The 22,619-nt window shown below is 61.8% G+C and overlaps 1 protein-coding gene across 1 annotated transcript in view; it reads right to left on the bottom strand.

Moving 5' to 3' along the window:
* LRP5 (LDL receptor related protein 5) overlaps window positions 1-22,619 on the bottom strand; it is a 96,616-nt gene that overhangs the window by 50,295 nt on the left and 23,702 nt on the right. Inside the window, exons 2-5 of the mRNA XM_081263152.1 lie at window positions 15,739-16,135; window positions 11,352-11,549; window positions 9,823-10,019; window positions 8,496-8,627 (exon numbers count right to left, since the gene is read on the bottom strand). Of these exons, the coding sequence (XP_081119278.1) occupies window positions 8,496-8,627; window positions 9,823-10,019; window positions 11,352-11,549; window positions 15,739-16,135 (924 nt within the window). The remainder of the gene's footprint in view (window positions 1-8,495; window positions 8,628-9,822; window positions 10,020-11,351; window positions 11,550-15,738; window positions 16,136-22,619) is intronic.

Below are 22,619 nucleotides of genomic sequence, written 5' to 3'. Positions count from 1 at the left end.
CACCCTGCACGGCAGCCAGACTGCAGCCCTCCCAGGGCCTGGCCTGACTTCCACACGGGAGAGGGGGCAGCTGCCAGCCTCCTGCACTCCCAGCGGCCAGAGGGGCCACTGCAACCCCCCACAGGAAGCCCACTGCCGCTCCAAGGTCACGGGCTGCCCTAAGAATGCCTGGACCCCCACCAGGGGGCTCCTGCGGTGAGGGCACCACCCCAGACCACTCTGGTCTCCTGGCTTCTTGTCACGCTGCCTACAGTGAGATCCGGGCAGGAGGCAAGCAGCCCCCCTTGGCCTCCCTGACGCCCGCTCAGCTGCCCCAACAGGACGCACAGCAACGTGGGCCCCCTCCAGGCCTGGGGGCTGCGTGGGCAGAGCCAGGCCACGCTGCAGGCCACCGCCTACTGTGCAGTTCCTAGGGCTGTAAACAGCCTGGCTGTGCGGCTTCCCCTCTGGCAGCTGGCCACATTATTTTTGTTTTTTAGTCATTGATGAAGTTTCTCCACTGCCCCCGAGGGGTAAGTGGTTGGACAAACACTGAGACCGCAGCCCTGCACCTTGGCCCAGGAAACCGCACCAAGTGACCACAGGGTCACGAGGCGCAAGGAAGTGGCTGGGCCCACCACTGACTCTGCCTGCAACCCAAGGCCCGAGCAGCTGTCCACCATGAGGCCGGCCCCAGCTGCCCAGCAAGCAGGCATGGGAAGGCTTCAGCCCACCGGAGTGGCCAGCAGACGCCCTGCCTGCGGCCTGGGCTCCGTCTCCTCAGCTCCTAAATGAAGGGGTCTCTCCTCTGCAGAGGGCCTGGGGCAGCCAGAGGGGGCAGATGTGGTCCCCTCTGCCGGCCCCTGCCCCACACACCCGCAGGCTGAGCTGCTTACACACAGATAGTGCCACCAAGGGTCACTGCACCAGCTCCTGCACAGACAGACACACGGTCAGCTCCCAGCTCACTGGGCATCCAGGAACAGTCTGACCTGCTTCCCAGTGATACTTGGACCTGGGAACTCCAGGGGACCAGGGGATCCCGTGACAAAGCCAATGATCTGGATCCCAGCACTTGCCCCCTCACTGTGGCATTAAATAGGCCCCAGGGACCCCTTCAGAGAGAGAAGACCAGTGAAGAAGAGTGTTGTCAGGCAGGTGTGCTGGCTACCCCCTGGAATTCCAGCTACTCAGGAGGCTGAGGCAGGAGGATCCTAAGTTTGAGGCCAGCCTCAGCAAACTAGTGAGACAGTATTTCAAAATAAATAAAGTCTGGGGATGTAGCTCAGTGGTAAGCACCCCTTGGGCTCAACTCCCAGTGCAAAAAAAAAAAAAAAGGTTTTGCTGGGCAAATTAAAGGTGGGACACCTGGATGTCTGAAGAATAGGGAATGGGGTGAGGGACTATAAAACAGTGGGTGACTTGAACGCAAGAGGAGAAGGCTGTGTCCCACCCCTTCAGGCACAGGCTCAATTCTTCAAAAATCCAGCATGGGGGCACCTTTCCGAGCCCAGATATATAGGAAGGGGTCAATAGGCAGCAGCGATATTTTGCTGCTGGTTTAAGCGCAGTCCTGTGGCTCCTGAAGCTGGCGATGGCTTGCCAGGCAGGTGGCCCTGCTGCTCTGTACCACAGCCTGGGGCATCTGCAAGAGCAAGTCCCCAGGCAGTGTGGGTGGGGCTCCGCTGGGCAGCCCTGGGGCCAGGATGCCCAGGCCCATTTCCTGCCTGTGGCTGTGAGCACACTGTGGTGTCAGGTCACAGCTGGTGACGCAGCGCCCACCCCCACGTTCCCCATGCAGCTTCAGGGCTCAGGGCTGTGCCCAGCAAGGCAGCCCCCAGTAGATCTGATGGCTGCCACCCCCCACCCTGCATCTGTGATGGGCAGTGACCTGGAGGACAGGTCAGGTGCACTGTGTGAATATGCCACTTCTATGGGTCACAGTTGGTCACTGTCAGTTGCTCAGACGGCACCACCTAAGTCTGGTGCAAAGCTTTACAGTTTACAGGGTCCCTTGGAGGCAGGAACCCAGGCAGGAACAGGTGGACGCCACAGGAGAGTGGACGCCACAGAGGACCTGCACTTCACAGCCTTGTGGAAGGGAGGAGGCCAGAACCAGATGTCAGGATGTCAACACCCACCTGGTGCCAGGGCAGCTGGGTGGACCCTGGGAGGGGTCCTCCTGACTCCAGCTCTTACCACCAACTGTCCACTGCCCCTGGACCTTTTCCGGGGCCTGAGGGAAGCAGGAAGATGGGGGAGCCAGAGTCCGCCTCCCTGAGAAGCTTGGGAGCCAAGAGGCCTGGAGCATGGCTAGGGTCTGGGGGAGCCTGGGCGGTGGGCTGGCAGGAGCAAACCACTGTGTCCATGAGCAGGTAAAGGGCAAATAGGAGGCTGGACCTTTCCAGGTCCCCTCAGAAGACAAGCCCCGGCCCAGAGGGTCCCCCAGCACATCTGGAGCCCCCTGGGCATACGGAACTGAACAGGAGGACAGAGTCACAGGCCTGGTCAGTGGAACCAAGACAGGGTGTCCCAGGCAAGAGCGGCTGGCAGCCGGTGGGCAGCCCAGGGGCACCTGTCCCACAACCCTAGAGCCATCCAAGCCCCCGAGAAGCCTAGGGCCAGACTGGAGCTGGGCTTGGGACCCCAGTGGACAGATGGTGGGAACAAGACCCCCGCAGGGTCTGCTCCGAGGAAGGTGACGTCTGCAGGGCCTGCTGCCCACCAAGGCTCCGTCCCACCTGTGCCCAGGTGCCGACGGGTCTTCCCCATACTCCACCGGCCCAGGAGCCAGGCTGGCACCAAGACAGAAGAGCAAGCCCTGTGCCCTGGGGTTCCACTCCCATGATGTTCCGGAACAGGCAACGCTGACCCCGTGACAGAAGTTAGTACGGGGCTGTCCCGGAGGGGGGCGCCAAGTGACACCAGGGAACTTTCCGGGAGATAGAAGTTCTGTCTGGTTTGGGGGAGGTGGTCATGCAGATGAATGTGACCGTCAACGCTCAGCAAAACGAACACTTAACACACGAGCATTTTATCGTCTGCAAGCTGGACCTCGGTTACAAGGGACCGAGGGGGCGCCCAGACTGCTCCTCGTTTCCTGGACCGTGCAGTCCGCCTCCTTGCTATTAAAAGTTCACGGTCTGTGGCTGAGCGCAGCAGCAGCCTTCTGTTGGCAGTCACTGCCAGTCGGGGCCGGCGCACCCCAGGGCCTCCCTCCCCTTCCCTTTGACCTACTTCCCTGACCAGCGAGGAGACAGCCAGACTCCGGGAACAAGCACGCCCGTCATCCTGGCCCTGAGCCGGGCTGCGTGCTACCCAGCTAATCCACCAGGACGGACGGACAGACGTGAAGGGCCTGCCCATCACACCCAATCGTGGAGCCCTCTGTTCCCCCTGCTGGTTTGGGGGAGGTGGTCATGCAGATGAATGTGACTGGCCACACTTTTAGTTTCCTGTCCCTGACGGACAGACGGACATCTGCTAAAGCTACAGCCTGGCCTGGGGAGGACCAGCAGGGTGCAGGGTGCCTGGTCTGGCAGCCAGCTCCTCACGGTCACATTCTGGACATGGCTTGGGGCTCAGGGACCCCATAAATCACCTGGTCTGGTCATTGTGGCCATGAACAGCAGGACACACGTCACGAAGCCCTCTGCCCAAAGCCCCCAACAGCAAGGAAGGCAAGGGTGACAGAAGTCAGAGCCACAGGGTGGGGTGCTGGAGGCGGGTGGCAAGGGGCAGCCGGCTTCGGAGGGCAGCGGCCACTCCCAAGTGAGGCCCCGCTACTGCTGTTTTTAGCCCGATCCACATAATTGGAAAAACATGGGGAAAAGCAAAGCCGCCTGTGGAGGCCGCCACAGAGGGGCGGGAGGGAGGCCAGCCCAGCAGGCCTCCCGGCACAGACCGGTCTCAATGCTGCTGAGACCCCACGCCATCAGTCACAGCTCCCCATGGGGCCTCAGGACCCTAGAAGCCCCGAGTGGGCTGGGGGGCGTCCACGCAGGGAGGGATGGGTCTAGTGTCCATGCTCGCTGAGCCCACGGGCCCCGTGGGAAGTTCTTTCTACAAGCTTCTCGTCCGATCACCAACCACATGCGGGGAAGGCCTTCTGCTGACCCCGCGTCACAGCTCAGGGGGTGTGGGCACCAGGACCCACCGCCTCCCCTGGGGGACACCGGTGCACCCCTGGGGCTCCCATCATCCACCCACTGGGGTCCTGGCATGGCCTCCATCTCAGTCCCTTCCTTGGGGAAAGCGGTGGACCCCTAGCACTGAGCTGGCTTCAATTTGGCTCAAAATCAGGAACAAACAGGGTTCGGGCATCACAAACCTCCTTCCTCTCCAACACCACGAGCAGGGAATCCACTTTAAACCCAGCGTGTCTGGCTGTGCCAGCGGCCCCCAGCACCCCCACCTGCTACACCCCAGCCTCCCCCCGGGCCCAGGACAACAGGGTCCATGGGACAGGGAGCCACACAGGCTCAGAGCCCTGGGGACAAACTCGCCCTCCTGGGTCGCCCGCCTGCCTACCAGCCCATGTGGGAACACTCCCCAGCCCCATCACCCACACCCAGCTCCTCTTGGCACCACCCAGCCTTGGCCTCCAGATCCAAGTGCAAACACTCAGGGAAGAATTGCTTTCTTGGCATCAATTGGACGCCTTCCTGGCTCCCGGTTCAAGTTCAAATCCAAGGGAAGGTCGTGTTTGCTGAGCAGCCAGGCCTCCTCCAGACACTCCATGGAGCGCTGCCATGATGAAGCACACAAAGGCCAAGGCCTTTCACAGTATCCAAAGGACGACATTTTCACGCGACCCAACATCAGGCGCCGTTTATCCTGGGCGTGTCCGACCCCGCAGTCTCTCCCCGCCAGCATCTGCGGCCAGCTCCCAGCTCTGGAGCAAGCCATGCCACGGGCCCCAGTCCTCCGGGTACACGTCCCTCATTTCCAGCGCTCCCTCTGGATTATGTGGAAGTCCCACGGGCACAGCCCCTTCCTCCCTTCCTCCATTCCGTTTCCCCCAGGCCTTTCCTGTAGCCCAGCCCCCCCCCCCCCAGCCCTGGCCTTGTGACCTTGGTTCTTCGTGTCCTGGAACCCAGACCTTATGGATTCCACAGCCAAGAGGAGATCCCCACGGGACCTCTGGCGTCCTCTGCCTGCTCCCGAACTCCATCCTCCAACTGGACACCTCGGAAGGCTCCGGGCACTGGCGGCCCGCCACAGGCACCACTCCCTTCCGGCGGGCTCTGACCTGCCTGACTTCCCTGCTGGCCCGGCGCCCCGCACGAGGCCTCTGCCCACGAGACCTCAAAGCCAGGCCGTCAGCAGCAACAGAAAACAGAATCCAGTGACCTCTTCAGCTTCTCGTGTATAACCAGCTACGAACTCCAGGGGCTTCACGGTCACGGAGCTACATGGCCAGCAGCCACAGCCCACGGTCCACATTCCAACCCGTCCCCACACCCCTCTAGCTGAGGAGCCACAACAACACAGGAGCAGCAGGAGTCAGCAGAAGGTCCTTTGGTGGTCAACCCCGGATTCTAGGGCTCTTCTCAGTTCTGTAGATTCTTTCCCACACCAGACATCCAGGAAACCTCAGGTGAGCCCGGGCAGGGAGACAGAAGCCACCAACCAGCTAACAGGTGAGAAACCCGTGGTGCGGCCCTGCTCGGGGCCACCGACAGGAAGCAGTGAGCCCTACAGTCCACTCTGCTGCAAAACGAGGCCTGGTGCGGGCCCTGTGGGCATCTCGGAGCCTCTCCTTCCGCTCGACCTAACGCCCCAGACAGGGATCTGCAGCCAAAGCGGAGACTCCAGCTCAGCAAACCCAAGTCCCCACTAGGACGCCCCAGCCTGACACAGGGCCTCCGATGGTGACACAAACCCTGTCCTCCAGGGGAGACTGTCAAGTGCCCTGCCAGCTGGGGGAGTCGGTTCTCCTGAGAGCAGGGAAGGGCCCTGCACAGCTGCATCCGGGGGATCTGGACGCTGCTGTCCCTGCTGCAGGAGGCCAGGAGCTGGGAAGTCGCCGGGCCTGGAGGAGCGCCAGCAGGAAGAGCGAGGCTCGCTGCTAACCCACCGCCGCACCCACAGGTGTCGGTGTCAGCACCGCGCTGAGCCCAGGGCCCCGGCAGCCTGCAGTGCCGGCTCCTCCAGGAAGCCCTCCCGCCTCAGCTGCGACCCAGGGCCTCCTCTCTCTTCACCTGGCTCCCGTGGTCACCCAGGGGCTGCCCTGGGCTGGACATGGAAAGGAGTTAACATCCACAGAAGAACTTGATGCCCTCGGAGGCCTCCGCTACAGGCGGCCCGTCCCCAGGGCACAGGGGCTCCAGCTAGGGGACCAATGGGAACCAGAGAAGAGCGAGACCACCACAGCCCAGACCCTCTGCCTCGTGGGGCTGGGAAAAAAAAGCACCTGCCCATGGCCCCCCATGACAGCCCACCCCGAGGACCCCTGGACGGTGCAGGCAAATCCAGGCCTCAGCAAACCCACCCCCACTCTCGCAGGCCTGCTGTCGGCCACAGGATCTGAGTCGTGGGGACAACTTGATGCGGGTTGTGGGTGGTGGACACGGTGCCACAGACTGTGCCAGCCACCCTGCCCAGTGCTTCGGATCACTCACTAGCTGGGTCCTCTGTGGGGCCCCCGATGAGGACAGGGGGCACAGCAAGGCCCCGGCCACTCTCTGCTCCTGGACCAGCAGGCCTCTGTAAGCCAGGTGGCCTGGGCAAGCCCTGGGGAACACCAGGCTCCTAGAGCTACCTGCCACTTACTGTGGGGCCCCCAGGGTGGTGACCAGCCCTAAGTCTTCTCATCTTAAAACACGAGGGTTAACCCTACCCAGTCAAGCTGCTCCCGCAGCCACCTCAAGTACCTGCAATCTACCCTGAACCTGCTCAGTCCAGACCCCTGGGGTGGCTGAGACGCTCAGGGTTAACCTGCCGGGACCTCCTCATGTGGACCAGCTACCCGCTCAGCTTCACCGTCCCAGAGGGCCTCAGGATAGACAAGGAGCCGGTCTTCCCAGAGGCTCCCCCAAGAAGCCAAATCACTCACTGACCCAGGAAGTCCATCACTCCCCACCTCCCACCCTGGTCCACCAGCATAAGCTCCAGAGGCCAGAAATTTTGTTTGCACGGCTCTCTCCAGGGTACCAAGTGCCTAGAATCGTGCAGCACACAGCAAGTGCTCATTAAATGCTCTAAATGAGCAAAAGGATGAACAAGTGAATGGATGGGTGGGCAGGTGGGTAGATGGCAGGTGGGCAGGCGGGTGGACAGCAGGTGGGCAGGCGGGTGGATGGATGCACACAGCAGTCACGGAGCTTCTTAGGCAGCCCCCAGCTCTGAGCAGCTGGAGTCCCACTGGAAGAGAACCAGAGGGTGGGTCCCCACCTCTCTACAAAGGTGGTGCCCCTCTTTCCCCCAACTCAGGAAAGCAAGGCCTTAACTGGGGACAACAGCCCAACTGTGCCCTGGGGCAGCAGAACAGCTGACGGCCCTGAGGTGGAACAGCAGAGTCACCTCCACCTAAGACGCGCCGTTCTAGGAAAGAGAAGCCGCCCACCGAGACCCCCGAGAGTCCTCCCCGAAGCCAGAGTCCTGCCAGGGGCAGAGGGGAGACCCCACCCCACCAGACCACGGCCCCCACCCACCACCGCACACGGAGGCAGACCCCCCAGGGGCCTGGGCAGCAGCTGGCCCCAGGGGCGCAGTCCCTCCCCCACAGGCTCCAGCACAGGGAGACCCGGCCCGGGCGGTCTGCTGGGAGCCAGCCGCCGTGAGAAGCCCCTGCCTTCCTTCCTTCGAGTGGAAGAAGGTGCAGAAGCAGGACCCTTCCCCAACCCCCACCAGCTGGGCCCTGTCACCTCCACAAAATGGGGCTGATCCTACGGATGCCACTTTCCTGACTTCTGCTACTGACCCCCTCAGCCGACAGGCCCCGACCTCGGCCCCACAAGCCAGACCAGCTGAGCCGAGCCTGAAGCAGCCCTGTGACGGGACGACTCCCCAAAAGCCCACCCTGAGCCTGACACCCGGAAACTCAGCAGGCGCCACAGAGGGGGACACTGGCTCACTGCAGGACAATCGCAACAGGAGCCCCACGGCGGCCAGGGCCCAGGACGGCGAGCACAGGGTGGGGGCAAGGCCTCTGAAGCAAAGTCACCCGTGCACACGGGATAGAGGGAACCATGTCCAGGCAGCCGGAGGACAGTCCCCAGGAAGGACGCTGGGCCTGGATCTCCACAACGGACAGCAGCAGCCGAGACGCCGTGAAATCAGACGCAGGGACAAAGACGAACCGCAAGTCCCTGTCCCCACGGAGGCACGTGAAGGAGCAGAGAGCAGGAGACGGAGCCCCGCGGTGGCTGGCAGGTCCCAGCAGTCTGTATCCAGGGGACGCCCGCCTGGATACAGACTTGGCCACGCTGACCCGTGTCTCCTTTGGGGCACCTGGCTGGCCACAGCACCTCCTGCCAGGCCAGCCCAGCCCAGCCCAGGCCGCGCGGCCTCACCTGCCTTGCACGTCCGGCCGTCCTCCTGCAGCTGCACGCCCGTGGGACAGGCACAGGTGTAGAAGGGTTCCCTCGGGGACAGAAGGCACAGGTGGGAGCAGCCGCCGTTGTCCTCCTCGCACTGCGTGTGGACTGGGGAAAACAGAGAAAGTTCCAGAACAGGGTCGGTGGCCCTCATGACCACCCAGACCCCACCCCTGCCCTGCCCTTTGATGCCAAGCAAGACAGTATCCGGCCTCCTCGTCCACCCCTCAGACAGGGTGTGCCCCTCTGCCCTGGTGCCACCCTCCAGTGACATTAGGACCCTTCCTCCTGGGGACTAGTCCATTCCACCTCACCACTGACCACCCGCCAAGTCAGCCTTCGGCCTCATCAGCTGCCCTGTGGTTTCTCCAAAACTGGCCACGACTTTCCCAGCCCCGTTTCTGCCCCTGGAGTGGACACTCTCCCCACCCTGGGCTCCTCCAGCAAGAAAACCTTCCCCCCGCCAGGCCCCCAAGAGAGCTGTCCTCCTCACACCAAGAGCAGAAGCCCAGGACCTGCCCGAGTGGCAACAGTGGGGGACCCCCAAGAGGAGAGCTCTGTCCCCTTCACGTGCCAGGACCCTGCGGGCTCCATGGTGGTAACCGTGCTCAGGCCTGGAGGAGCCTCTCGGGGGGCCAAGCTCAGCCTCTCCCCAAGCCCTTCTGCAACCAGGAGCAAATGAAACTCAACAAATGCTCCTAGGAGCCCTGCTGCCCGGGGTAGGGTGGACTCCGCGCCCTGAAACACAGTTAACGGAACAGCCTGGCTGCAGGGACGCCACCTGCCCACGCTGGCTGGGGAGTGAGGGCTGTTCTCAGGGAACCAACTCCAGGGAGCCCCGCCCTCGCCCTAGCCCCTACGGAGGACGGTTGTTCCCTCTGCACCCCTGCTTTGGAGTTCCAAGTTCAAGCCTTCTACGATGGCTTGGCTAGAAATCCCCATTCTGGGTCCCTGCTGGCCCCTCAGGTCACCCGTCTCAGCATCAGGCTGAGCGCCACCAACTCAGAGCAGACTCTTCACACAAATCCCACTTTGGGCCTCTGGAAATCCCACGGCCACCTCGGAGCCTGGAAGTAGCCCCACGTGAGCTCTCCAGAGGGCCCCTGTCCACCGGCCCAGATTGCCCAGCTCCACGCACACCCCCTCCAGCCCAGCAACTGCCCTTGGAAGACACTTCCCCCGCCCCCAACGTGGCTTCTGCAGGGGAAGAGGCTCTGACCTGCTGCAGGAGGGCCACACAGCGTCTCCCCAGGGGAGGGCGGACTCCACCTGGCCACCCCACCTGGGCCCACCAGGCACTCACAGGAAGGCTGCCGCTCCTGGCTGAGCACCTGGATGTCCATGGGGGAGTAGAGGGCGCTGAGGATCTCCTTCCTCTTCTCCCCGGTCCTCTTGTTACAGGCGTGGATGGAGCGGGTCTGCCAGTCCGTCCAGTACAGAGTGTCCCCAGAGAGCGTCAGGGCAAAGGGGTGTGTCAGGCTGCCCTCCACCACCTTCTGCCTGCAGAGGGGAGGCAGAGGGTGAAGGCAGCAGCCAGGAGAAGCCCCGCTGAGAGGCGAGGCCAGCGAGGCCAGGGGAGGCCGATGAGGCCTCGCAGCCCAGTGCAGAGGCAGCAGAGGCACCGGCTCATCCCCGAGAGCCCGCGGACAACGGTCCCAGGGGAAACTGAACTTGGCCTCAGCACGAGAAGAAGGTCTTCTTCTCCAAGTGCTTAGAAGGCCCAGCAAAGAGGCCACATGCAATGACCCTTGACCCGGGCACCCCCAGCCGGCAGCGTTTCTAAGAGCAGGACCTCTGGCTCCCAAGAACCATGGTCCCCCTGTGTAGCTGACCTGTGCTCTCGGGGGTGAGGGGACAATGTGTCAAAACAGCCAAGATGCAGGCTGCAGGAGACCCAGGAGGCACGGAGGCCTCCAGTCCCCAAAGTGAGCCTGAAACGGGGCCTTGCAGGTCAGTCACGCCTTTAGATGAAGAAGCCCTGGCTGACCTCTAACCTGAGCCAGAACTGCCTGGCGAAGCTGCTCCTGACTGCCAACCCCTCCCTGCAAAGACACGCACGTGCTGGTTTAGGCTGCGAATTTCAGGGCCTGTGGTTACACAGCAACAGACACTTAGCACGGGAGGCCGGTGTGGTGTGATGTCCACAAGTCTGTGCAAGTGGGCACGCGCCTGTGTTTGCAGAGATTCAGCCAGAGACCTCCCAGGAAGGGTCACCTCCAACCTTGGATCCACTCCTGCCAGGCCAGTGCACACAGGTTCTGCCCTCCCAGGAGGATCCCCCAGACTTGGTGCAGAGTAGGCAGGCAGTGCGTGGCCGAGAGTAAACTGCCTTCACCTGCACACGAGGACACTATCTAAAGAGTAATGAAGCAGCGGGCTGCTAAAGCTGAGTAACCCAGAAAGCCCTAAAAGCAATTACCCAATGCAGGAAAAATCCTCCCTAGTCACTTACTCATTTGACCCATTTTACTGAGCATCTACTATGTGCAAAGCCCTCTGGCAAGACTGGGGTTTACAGAGATACTAAGATTCAGGCCTGCTGCCGCCCTTGGGATGCCTATGGCAGGGCGGGGTGGTATGCACGTGGCCAGGTGAGCCCTTCACAGCCCTATCAGGCCACAAGTCCTTACTGCAATTCTGAAATTCAAAACATTCTGAAAATTGAAAGCTTCTGTCACTCATTTGGCAGCAAAACATGTTCTGAATTCCTCAGGTCCCCAGAGCTTCAGATGACAGCCTCGGCCCTGAGCTAAGAAGGCTCACCTTTGAACACCCTGGGGGCAGCAGGGTGCTGGGTGGGGTGGGGAGTGCCCCTGGCTGGCGGTCACTCACCGGAAGGAACCGTCCAGGTTGGCGCGATGGATGAAGCTGAGCTTGGCATCAGCCCAGTACAGCTTCTGCTCCTCCAGGTCGATGGTCAGCCCGTTAGGCCAGTAAATATCTGAATCCACAATGATCTTCCGGGTGCTGCCGTCCATTCCCGCGCGCTCGATCCGGGGCGTCTCCCCCCAGTCTGTCCAGTACATGTACCTAGTGGGGAGGGGGACGAGAGGAGAGCTCACAGAGCCGTGTACGGGTCTCACCTCTGACGAGCACCCGGACAGCTCTCCCATCAGGGGTGACCAAGGACAGAGTTCAGAGGGCAGTGCTCAGCCGAGGATTTGGACAGTCACATGCTGCTTAAGACACAACAGCTTAAGAGCTCAAAATGGTCCCCAAGAACAGTGAGAAGCATATCGTGACTCAGGGTGACTCACCCGGTCCCAGAGGCCTGGGGACCCACACAGACCAAGACGACGACATCACCCTGTGACCCCCACGTGCGGCCCTGACGGTGCATCTCCAACCTGCTCAGCATGCGGGTCCTGAGCTACTTAGAAAGCTCCATGTTCTGTGTCGGGGCAAACCCGGGGTTTCTGCTCCTGAAGCTCCGAGAATACACCTCTGAAAGGTGGTTCAGAGCGCGCAGGGCGGGACTGGTCAGCGCTCACACAGGAGGAGGCCCCGGGAGCCGAGATGCCCGTATACAAAAGAGCCGAGCGGAGAAGGCCTCACGGCACAGGGTCACACCTGCGTGACCCTGGGAAACGTGAGATACACACGGATCACACCATGGGGGTGACGGGGCGGGGGGGACAGATAGGTGGCGTGCCAGTGGTTTGGGGCAGCGATGCTCTCCTGCAGGCAGGACACTACACGCTGTCCAAACCCACAGACCAGCACCATGGACCTCACCCCCAAAGTCAGCCTTGGACCTCAGGCGAGGATGGAGACCACTTGGGTTCACAGGTGGTAACATGCTGCTCTGCAGCGAGCCCACGGGGAGGTGGCTGGGGGCGGAAGCCCATGGGGAGGTGGCTGGGGGGCGTGCGAAGCACCCCACATTCTGCTTAATTTCTATGTACCCGAAAGTGTTCTGAAAATAGTCTATTAAGAAGAGCAAAGCCCGCGTGTGCGTACAGGATGGCAGCGCGGCCTGGGCGTCCGGAGTGGGCGCTGCTGGTCACCTCTCCAGGCTCCAGCAAGAGGCAGGAACACACATCCCAGAGACACACAGTGACACCAGCGCCAGGGAGCACAGGGCCACCCTGCTGACACCCAGAGACTGCCACCACAGGCTGAGCACAGGTGCCGGGTGTGGCCCCTCAGGGGACCCAGAGGGAGTCGCACCAGCCCAGAGGACATGGGGCTCCTGTCCCAAGAGGCTGAGGACAAGCAGCTAGAGAAGGGCACAGCCCCAGGTCACCCTTCAAGGAGCCGGCCTCCCTCTCCTGGCCCCTGCGAGCAGAGCACAGTGACCGGCTCTACGGCCCCATGGGGCCCGTGACCTCTCTTCTCCTCCCGCCCACCCGCCCCAGTCGCTGACAAGCTGTCCCCCACCTTGGCCTCGTCTCTGCAGAAGTAAAACTTTGTTAGTTTCAGCAAACTGTGAGGGGCCAACGTGGTGGCCGGGACAACAGGAAGCCAGCTCAGCCAGGTCCCTTGGGGGTCTCCAACAGCAGGAGAGGGAAGGTGGTTAGATGCACAGCAGCTGTCCCCACTGCCACTGTGCATCTCTAAAGCCACTGCCACCCCTACCGAATGCCCCCAGCCTCTCAGCAGCGGTCAGTTCTGATCCAGGACCAAGGCCTCCCAAGGGGCTGTGACAGGACCCGTGGGGACAAGGGTGTTGGGGCTTCATAGAAAATGCACCCCTCCTTGCACAGAGGCCAGGAGGCGAGGGCAGCCCTCCCACGGATGCAGCGACTGAGAACTGGACCACACAGGGAAGGCCGGCTGGGCACCCACTCCAGACGAGGACGCCGAGCTCCGCGGGCCAACGGCACCTGTCCTGCGTGCTCAGAGGGGCAGCTCCAGGAGCACAGCATGGCCACCTGGCTACCTGAGCCAGGCCACGGATGACTCACCCGGTCCCCAGCAGGGCCAGCGTGCGGGTGAGCGCTTCCCGGCAGCCTGAGGCCTGAAGGTACTGGTGCCCAGCTGGAGGGTCGGGGACAGACACCCTCCCCTCCCTGAGTCCACCCCCAACAGTCCGGAAAGAGCCCAGGGTCCCCCAGCCACTGAGAAGTCAGTGAGAGCCCCAACCTGGCGTGGCCCACAGGTTGCCCCAGAGGAGGCCCTCTGGCCACACAAACCAGCCGGAAGCTGCCAAGGCTCAGGGACCGTGGAGGGACTCACGTTCCTTCCCCAGTTTCACCATAGAGAAGGCTGCTCTCCTTAAATGGGGACTCTGCACGCCGGATGGTCACCAGACCCACTTGGCACGGACACGCCCACACAGTCTCTGATGCTGGCACAGGCCGCCAGAAGCCAAGAGGGCACTCCACCTCCCAGGAGGCCACAGCGGGGCCCCATGCTTTAAAGAGGGGTGGGTTTCACCAGGCATTAGCTGGACCCCTGCAGCCGCTGCAGCCCAGACGCCCCGAGCTGCATCTCAGGGCCTCCCGGCTGGGGGCCCTCAACTGTGTACGTGCCGAGGTGCATTTCTCCCCTGTCAATTCTAGAGCAGGTGTCCCCTCATCTGAGGAAGGACCCACAGGGGACAGTGGCACAGGAGGGCCTGGGGGGACAGCAGGAGTTCTGACAGCACTGGCCTCCCCTGCACCAACCCCACCTCAGGGTGCTGCCCACTGCGGGACTCCCCAGGCTTCTGTGGGCTGGCTGGAGTCCTCTGTCCTGGTGACTAAGGGTACAGAGGAGGCTCCTGAAAATCCATCAGGTTCCCACATGAATTGGGGGCCACAGTCCCGCGTCCGCACCTCACTCTGATGACTAGGAGACAGCACCCCCCCCCCCGCCGGCTGCCACTCTGGTTGCCCAGACGTGTGACACGACTGGGGAAGGCTGACGAGAGGCTGAGGGCAGCAGGACCCAGGTCAACCTTGCCTGGGGCAGGGACGGAACGGGACAGCTGCAGGTAGGATCCTGGGGAGGGCTTCAAACTCAAAGACTAGGACACAAATGGACCATTCAAAACTTTAATAAGGAAAGTCAGTCCCAGGGACTGTCTGGACCTCAGAGATGGCTCAGGCAAAGCCAGACCAGACGTGAGACGTGAACTCCCAACCAAGCACCCAGCACTCCCAACTGAGCACCTAGCACCAAGCACCTTTAACCTAGTACCAAGATCCTTCCCACCAAGCACCTCCCGATGCAGTAGCACACATCTCCCAACCACCATGGCCAAGAGCCTCAGAGAAGTACGAAGAGACAGCTGCACAGCCGCAGAGACCACAAACTACATTTACTGTAACAGCAGCGAAACCTTCTGAGTTCTGCGGCCGTCCTGTACGTATGACACATTCATGGTCACCCTCTGTACAGCTGGAGACACCCAGGCATGGAGCAGAATCACACCAACCTCACCTCCTTCCCGGCTTCTGAGCAGGTGCGGACAGCACACTAGAGTCACCCCGGGGCAGGGCGGTCACAGCAAGCTAAGGCACCAGGACTGGAGCCAGGGGTCTGCAGAGCTCAGACAGCACCCCTGAGCTGGGGACAGCCCCCAACGGCGCCTGTGCCTGGACAGATCACAGCCACCTCTGGGAGGTCTCACAGGGAGCCCCACGGGAGCTCCAAGCAGCCACCTCAGCTGGTAGGACCCAGGCTGAGCCTCTCACAGGTCTGGTGACCGCCAACTCCACGGCCCGAGGCGAAAGACACAGGCGGGAAAGCTCAGCCTCTGCTCGGGACTTCTGGCCGTCCTGTGGCTGAACCAACACTGCCCGGGCCACGCACACCCCAGTGCCACTTCCCAGGGAGGAGAGGCGAGGGAGGGCTGGGGGGACAGAGGAAACTGTTCCCAAAGAGCTACCCACCACCCGGGCCTGCAACCCCGCGGGCGTCTTAGCCTGGCCACCACCTGGACCACAGTTGCCCAACCTTCCAGGGCCAAGAGGAGCTCACACAGACCAGCACGCCGCACGGGGCCCGCAGGCTCTGCTTCCTGGTGTGACTAGAACCTTCCACTGGTTTCTGCCCAGGCGGCCATGAGACAGCACAAGTGCATCCCCACCTGCTGGGATCCCAGCATCCCCAGCCGCCCAGCCCGGCCCAGCCACGGGGCTACTCAGCATCCAAACCCACAGCGACAGCACAGGTTGCCGCACTGTGAGTTCTGAAAGCTGAGCCTGTGAGCGGCCCTCGTCTCTCACACAGGAGCCAATCCCAGCGGGAGACCAGCCCCTCCCCAGAACCTGGAAGGCCTCAGCAGGTTTACCCGTGTGCGGGGTTCAGGGCGATGGCCCGAGGCTGGTCAAGGTCCTGCCAGAAGAGCACCTTCCGGGACGTCCCGTTGAGGTTGGCCACCTCGATGCGGTTGGTCTCCGAGTCCGTCCAGTACAGCTTCTTACCGACCCAGTCGCAAGCCAGGCCATCGGGCGAGACCAGGCCGGAGATGACCACATTCTGCGTGGCCGCGCCCGTGTGGTTGAGGTACGTCTGCTTGATGGCCTCCTCGCTCACGTCCGTCCAGTACACAGCCCCCTTGGAGAACTGGAAGTCCACGGCGGCTGCGTCCTCCAGGCCGCTGACCACAATGGTGGACTCCAGCTTGACTCCGCCAGCGTCCACCAGCCGCACGTCCCGGCGGTTGGCAAAGAGCAGGAGCGGCGAGGCTGTGGGACAGAAGCAGAGGGTGAGGGCCGTTGCCCACCTGCTCGGTGCACGGCCCCAGACAGGGGGCTGCACAGCCCCATCCTGGCACCACCCGCCTGGACCCACGGCCTTGGCCTGTTCCTCGCCCCCTGAAAAGCCACCCTAGGCCCCGCTAGAAAACGCCCCCTCTCCTCGTGACCGTCAGATGGGGACCCGGCCGGCCCCCTTCCCCTCTCGCTCCAGAAGGGCCCTTTGAAAAGGGAGCTCACGACAGACTGCACTCCCCCGGGACACCTGGGCCAGCAGGGAGGCTTCCCAGGTGCAGGGCCAAGCAGTTGAGCCCGGGGAGCGGCCGTCAGCACTCGGCGGACCTGAGGCCGGGAGCACCCTCCAGCAAGGGCGCCCCCCAGCCCCCCACCATCATCAGGTACCAGGGCTACAGTTCCCAGTGGCAGGAGGCAACAGGGTGAAAATCCGACAGCAGGAGAAACAGGCAACCAAGCCAAAGAGTCGGAGTAACGAAAATTCAGAATTTGGGGGGTCAAAAGACATTGTTATGGTTTGGGTATGAGGTGTCCCCCCAAAAGCTCCTGGGTTAGATAATGAGGGATGTTCAGAGGTGAGATGACCGGGTGATGACAGGCCGGGTGACGAGCCACAACCGCATGGTGGGTCAACCCATTTATCGAGTGGATAATCTGAAAGGACTAGGTGGTAAGTGCAGGCAGACAGGGCGTGGCGAAGGGACGCAGGTCACTGGGGATAAGCCTGGAGGACTACTCTAGTCCCTGGCCCCTTCCCCCTCCCTCCACCACACCTTCCGCCATGCCGTTCTGCCTCACCCCGGGCCCAGAGCCATGGAGTTGGCCCACCACAGGCTGAACCCTGACACTGGGAGCCAAAACATTCTCCTCCTGCTCTACACGGTTCTTGTCGGTTATTGTGGTCACGGCGACACGAAGCTCACTAACAGACACCACCACAGAGTAAAAATCCACCCAGAGAACATCAGAAAACTCTGCAGATTGGTCAACCTCTGACAAGGGCTTACTATCTGGAATAGACAAAGAACTTCTAAAAATCAACAACAAAGAAACAGACAAAATACTCAATCCGAAAATGGGCGAAGGACTTGAACAGACACATCCCTGAATAAGTATAAAGTGGCTGATGAGCACATGAAAAGGTGTGCCAGGTCTCTGATCATCAGAGGAACGTGAACCAAAACTACAAGGAGATGCCACCTCACAACCCCTGGGATGCCTGCTATTAAAAAATTAATAAAAACTCCAAATCACCAGCATGGGCACTGACCTGGAGAAGTGAGAAACATGCACTGGCCCGGTCACTGTGGGAAGAGTATAGTGGTTCCTCGACATTAAAAACCGAATCACCAAAAGACCCAGCAATTCTACTGTGGAATCGATGTCCGTAAGTGTTGGAAGCAGGGTCTCGAAGAGATGTTTTCACACCTGTGTTCAGGCAGGTGGAAGCAAGCCAAGCATCCACTGGTGGCTGGACAGACCAATAAAATGCCTCTGTCCACCCAGTGGAATATTACTCAACCACAAAAAGGGAGGAAGTCCCGACACGTGCTGCTGTACAGACGAGCCCAGAGGACGCTATAGTAAGCGAAACAAGCCAGTCACAGAGGACAATCCTGTGTGGCTCCACTTATAGGGAAGTCCCTGGAGCCGTCAGACTCAAAGTAGGACGGAAGGTACCAGCGGTGGGGACAGGAGGCTAGTCAGTCGACGCTTAACAGGGACAGAGTTTCCCTTTGGGAAGACGAAATGGAGTACTGGAGGCGGGTGGCAGTGACAGCCACGGCCCTGTGCCCTTAACCATGGTAAAGGTTTGCACATTTTACCACAGAGAAGACAGACAGGAAATCCAACAGTGAGATGTGACATTGTCACCTGCACTCCAACCTCACAGAGACGGCCAGGCAGAGAACATGGTCCCCCCGCCCCAGCAGACCCAAGGCGGGCAGCTTCAGTCCACCCTGACCAACCCCCCCCTGCAGGGACCACCTGCTGGGGAGTGGCCCCTCCCCCTGGACGGGGCACAGGGAGAGGCCGAGAGAGGAACCAGCCAGGCCAGGCCAAAGCCCTGGGGCAGCGAGGGCCTGGGGCTCAGGACACCCCACCAGCCCTCCCACGGGTTCCACTTGTATAAGTGCGGCCCCTTTTCTGTGTGTGTACCCTACAATAAGAACTTTCCCTTTCCCTGCTGAGCCCTGTCCCCAAACCAGCTGCTCACAGAAAACTCAGTGTGCCAAGGGGCCCAGGGAGCAAGCCTCCAGGGTGAGCAGGGCAGAGGGCACCCCTGTCCTGGGCTGCCCGCTGGCTGGGGCGTCTGTAGCACTGCCCCCAGCCTGGAGGCACCCCAACTTCAAGATGATGACAAGGAAAGGGGGCTGGGCTGTCCAGAAGGGTCCCGGTCCCTGTCCCCAAGCCCTGAGCACACTAGGAGACCGGGGGGGGGGGGACACAGCAAGACGCCAGCCTTGGGGACAGTGGAGGCGGAATCATGCCCAGGATCGGGGAGGGCAGGGCCCAGTGGTAGAGGGGTGCGTGGGACACCCACCCAAGACTCCCAAGGCACACCCAGGCATCGGCACACCCAGAGCAGTTCCCATTCACCCTCCAGCCACCCAGAGCCACAATCCCCAACAATGTCACAATGCCGGTCCTGGAGGAGGCCGACTTGTCTCACTGGTCTGCGATCTGCCTGGGCATGCGGGAATTCCAAGCTGTGGTTCACCTTCTGGGAGTCACAAAGCCTCCTGAGAAGCAGGTCCTCTCCCTGACAGACAGACAGACAGACACACGTACAGGGCAGCCAGGCCCCCGTGAAGTCCCCCTGCCAGGCCGGCCCCAGCCCCCAGTGGGGAGAAGGACAGGACACAGAGTGTCTGCTCTAACTTGGCTGCCCTGGCAACAAGGGACGGGACTGTCCCTGGTGGGTGGGGGACACCAAGCAAGGGATGGGCTCCTCAGGAATGAGCGTCACAGGGTGTGGTCCATCTCCAAGGACGGAGGACGCTCTGCTCAAGGGGCTCCCCGTGGGCTCTGGACCAGGCAGGAGGGGGAGCGCCAACACCCCAAGACCCGGTGGACAGCCGTCAGGAACCCAGGAAACTCCTCCCCAAAGCCAGTGGTCCCAGGGGAGACCTGGGGACCAGGCCACCCTGGGGAGGGAGGCCCTGGAAACCCCAGCTCTGCCCTCTTCTCCCTCCCCAAACTGGAAAGACCGCCCGTGCCTGGTCTGGGCAGCTGGTGTCTTCCAAGGCGGGGTGGGTGGTGCTGCCCGCCTGCGCCTCTTCCACCCTCAGCTGCCACAGGGAGGCTGCCAGGAGCAGGCCCCGGGAGGGCGGGACAGAGGCCAGGCCTGGCCAGGGGTAGGCTCTCCCCAGGAGAAACCCCACCCACGGGATCCCTTCGTTTTAAGAGGAACCCACAACACGCTCCCGTCACCTGGGGAAGTGGCTTTGCTCGGGGGACCTGGCGGAGGCCCCAGGGCTCACAGCAAACCAGGGCCTCTGTGTGGGTGGCTCCCTGTCGGCACCCGGCGCCCGGGCTGCCCCTCTTCCACCCTCCACCGGTCTGGGGAGCCCCAGCTGCTGTGGGCATGCTGCCACCCAGGGGCCCGGTCCCCTGGCACTGCTGAGGTGGAGTAGTCAGACAGACGCAACAGAGACAGACAGAAGGCCCAGGAGAAGCAGAGACTTCTCAGGAAAGGCAGCACAGGGCCGAGACCGGGCATCCCTGCCACTGAGCGTCCGGGACCTGCAGCAGGAGCCCACCTCTGTGGCCCTGTATTCCAGGGCTGGAAGTAGGAACATCTTAGTGACCTTGGATGGTGAGCTCTGTGCAGTAGCCAACAGCTGGGTGAAGAGGAAGGGGGTGGAGCTGCGTTCCACACAGGAACCAGTGCCAAGGTCCTGGGGCAGAGCGAAAGGGGGTGGGGGTCACGGTGGACACTGGCTCTACAGGATCCTTCCTTGCCAGCAGACTTGTCCATGTACCCAAGACTTCACAGCCTGCCATGAGTCGGGGTCACAGGTTCAAATCCCCCGAGCAACCAGACTGCAGCCTCCAGAAAGACACCTGCCCCAGGCCACACCACCAGCTGCCTCTGGTGCGAGTTCAGGGCAGTGACAGGAAGGAATCCAGGAAAATTCTAGAAGGAAGAGGAGGGAGGGCAGCAGGGCCAGGAGGGGTGCACATGACTCTCAGGACTGCAGCAGACACCTGAGGCTGCACCTTGGAGCCTCGCGCCTGGGAAGGGCGCCAGGCTGGGAGCTGGACCACGGGGACCGGCAGCACCAGGTCCCTGGGCCCACATGAGGCCACCAGGAGAGCCATAGGCGGTCCGGCAGTGGCTGCCCTGGAGCCGGACTCCTGTGCAAGGCTGCGGTGACGTGAGGTTAAGGACCACAAAACGCCGAGGCCCTCCCAGGAGGCACCTCAAGTTCATCCGGGGAGTTTTCCTGTCAAGAGCAGGACGGTCCTAGCTGCAGCATCACCCAGGGCCTGTCCACAGCAGCAAGGAAACCAGCACCGGTCTCCACCCCAGAGGGCGGCCCCGAGGACGGTCCCAGACTGGGGACGGTCAGACGGCGTTAACCCCACACACTCAGGAACCAGGACCCAGTGGCAGGACTGCGGTCATGAGAGAGTGCCGGCTGGGGACAGGGTTGACAAAGTCGCTTGTCAGGAAGCGCCCTGGTGGAGTAGTTTTGACATTTTCACTCCGACTCCATTCACACTGTGTGAAGTTATTGGGAGGTAGGTCTCTCAGGACCCTCTACCACCAGGGCAAAGGACAGGTCAGCCCTGGGGAGTGGGAGTCCTGGAACCAGGTCAGGGTGACCACGCCAAGCGGAGCCCAGGGTCAGCAGCCTGGCAGAGCTGGCCCCCCACCTCGACAGCTTCCCCGTGAGACCGGGTTAACTGGCGCAGCCCACATGGGAGGCAGCGGGCCTCCCCAGCCTCACCGAGAGGACTCAAGACAAAGGCTCGGCCGGGCAGCAACACACTGAAGGATAATAGCCGCCAGGTTTAGTAATGGCCTCCATTAACCAAACGTCCACCCCGCAGCCCAGGACCACTCACCTTCCGCCCACACTCTGGGACCTGGGTTCGAAGCCAGCCCTGGGCTCAGCTGTGAGCTCTGGGGCAAGGCTTCCTCCTCCTCCAGAGCCTGGGTTTAGTCGTTTATAAAACAGAAGATGATGGCTATCACCAAAAGGCACCCCGACTGCGGGGGGACAGGCGGTTCCCTGAAAAGTCACCATCAGCACCGACTGTGTGACCCGGCCGTGCCGGGGGACACCAAGAATCGCAAGCGGCCTCCCCAGCCAGGGCACGGGGGCAGCGCTCGCAGGGCACTCACGGCGTCCAGGAGGTTGCAGCAGCCCAAGTGTCCCCCCCCAGGAACGAGCAGACAGGCATGGCCTCGCCACACAGTGGGATGTCACCCAGCCACGAGGACCTCTGACCTGCGCGGCAGCGTGGATATCCCCTGAGGATGCTCGCGGAGAGAAGCCAGGACACAGACCTCGCCGGACGAGTCCCCCACGGGGATGAGGGTGGCTGGGGGGGGGGGGAGGAAGAACCACCTGATGGGTATGGGGCCTCCCTGGGAGGACAGTGGAAATGTTCTAGAACTAGACAGAGCGGTGGTGACGATACTGCTGAAGTCCTAAATGCTACTGATTTGTGCACTAAAATGGTCAACGACACATGGCGTGAGTTCTTCCTGATGCACACAAGGCTTCAGAAAGGCACCTCTGCACCGTGAGCGGACCTGCTCCCCTCGAGATGGGCTACGTCCAGCACATGTCCCCGCAGTTTAACCTGTGCGGTCCCCCTTGGTGGGCACCTGGGACACCCCACACTTCCCTGCGTGTTCTCAGCACCCTCCAACTAGGGGAGCGCCAGCCAGCCTCCCCCTGGATGCACACACACCTGCCTCCCCCAGCACCCCGACAGAGCAGCATCCCAGGCCCCTCCCACCGCGTGGGAAGCCGAGGTCAGTTTACAGGCCCTGCCCAGCAGCACTGGAGTCTGAAAACTCAAGTCCAGCAATCCCATCTGCACCGCTATAAGCGTATCCGATATTTATATATAGAATCCGAAGCAGATGTGGGGCTTCCAGCCGATGGCCTGTTTTACACTGTTTACACGGACACACCAAACAGGGCCCATTGGAGGTAATCCGTGCTCTGCTGCAGGCCCAAATCAGCAGTATTCTCAGCACAGGCCTTATTTATATCCACCAAGCATCACATCGGGCCCCAGTGAATCACTGGAGGGAGCTACACGTTTGTCAGGAATGATCTTTTATATGGTGCCAACCCTACGGGAGAGACCATGAAATAGAAGAAATCAGAGGTGCACGTGTGGTTGGGTGGGATCCACGCTCAGCAAGGAGCAAAGGTGAGTGCAGTGACAGGGACAGGAGGTGCCTAGGGCTCCGAGGAAGAAGAGCTGGCTG

This window comes from Spermophilus citellus, assembly GCF_964194105.1.
Source record: "Spermophilus citellus genome assembly, chromosome: 2".
Classification (NCBI taxonomy): Eukaryota; Metazoa; Chordata; class Mammalia; order Rodentia; family Sciuridae; genus Spermophilus; species Spermophilus citellus.
The sequence above is the reverse complement of the archived record's forward strand: the minus strand, read 5'-3'. Positions and strand labels throughout refer to the sequence as shown.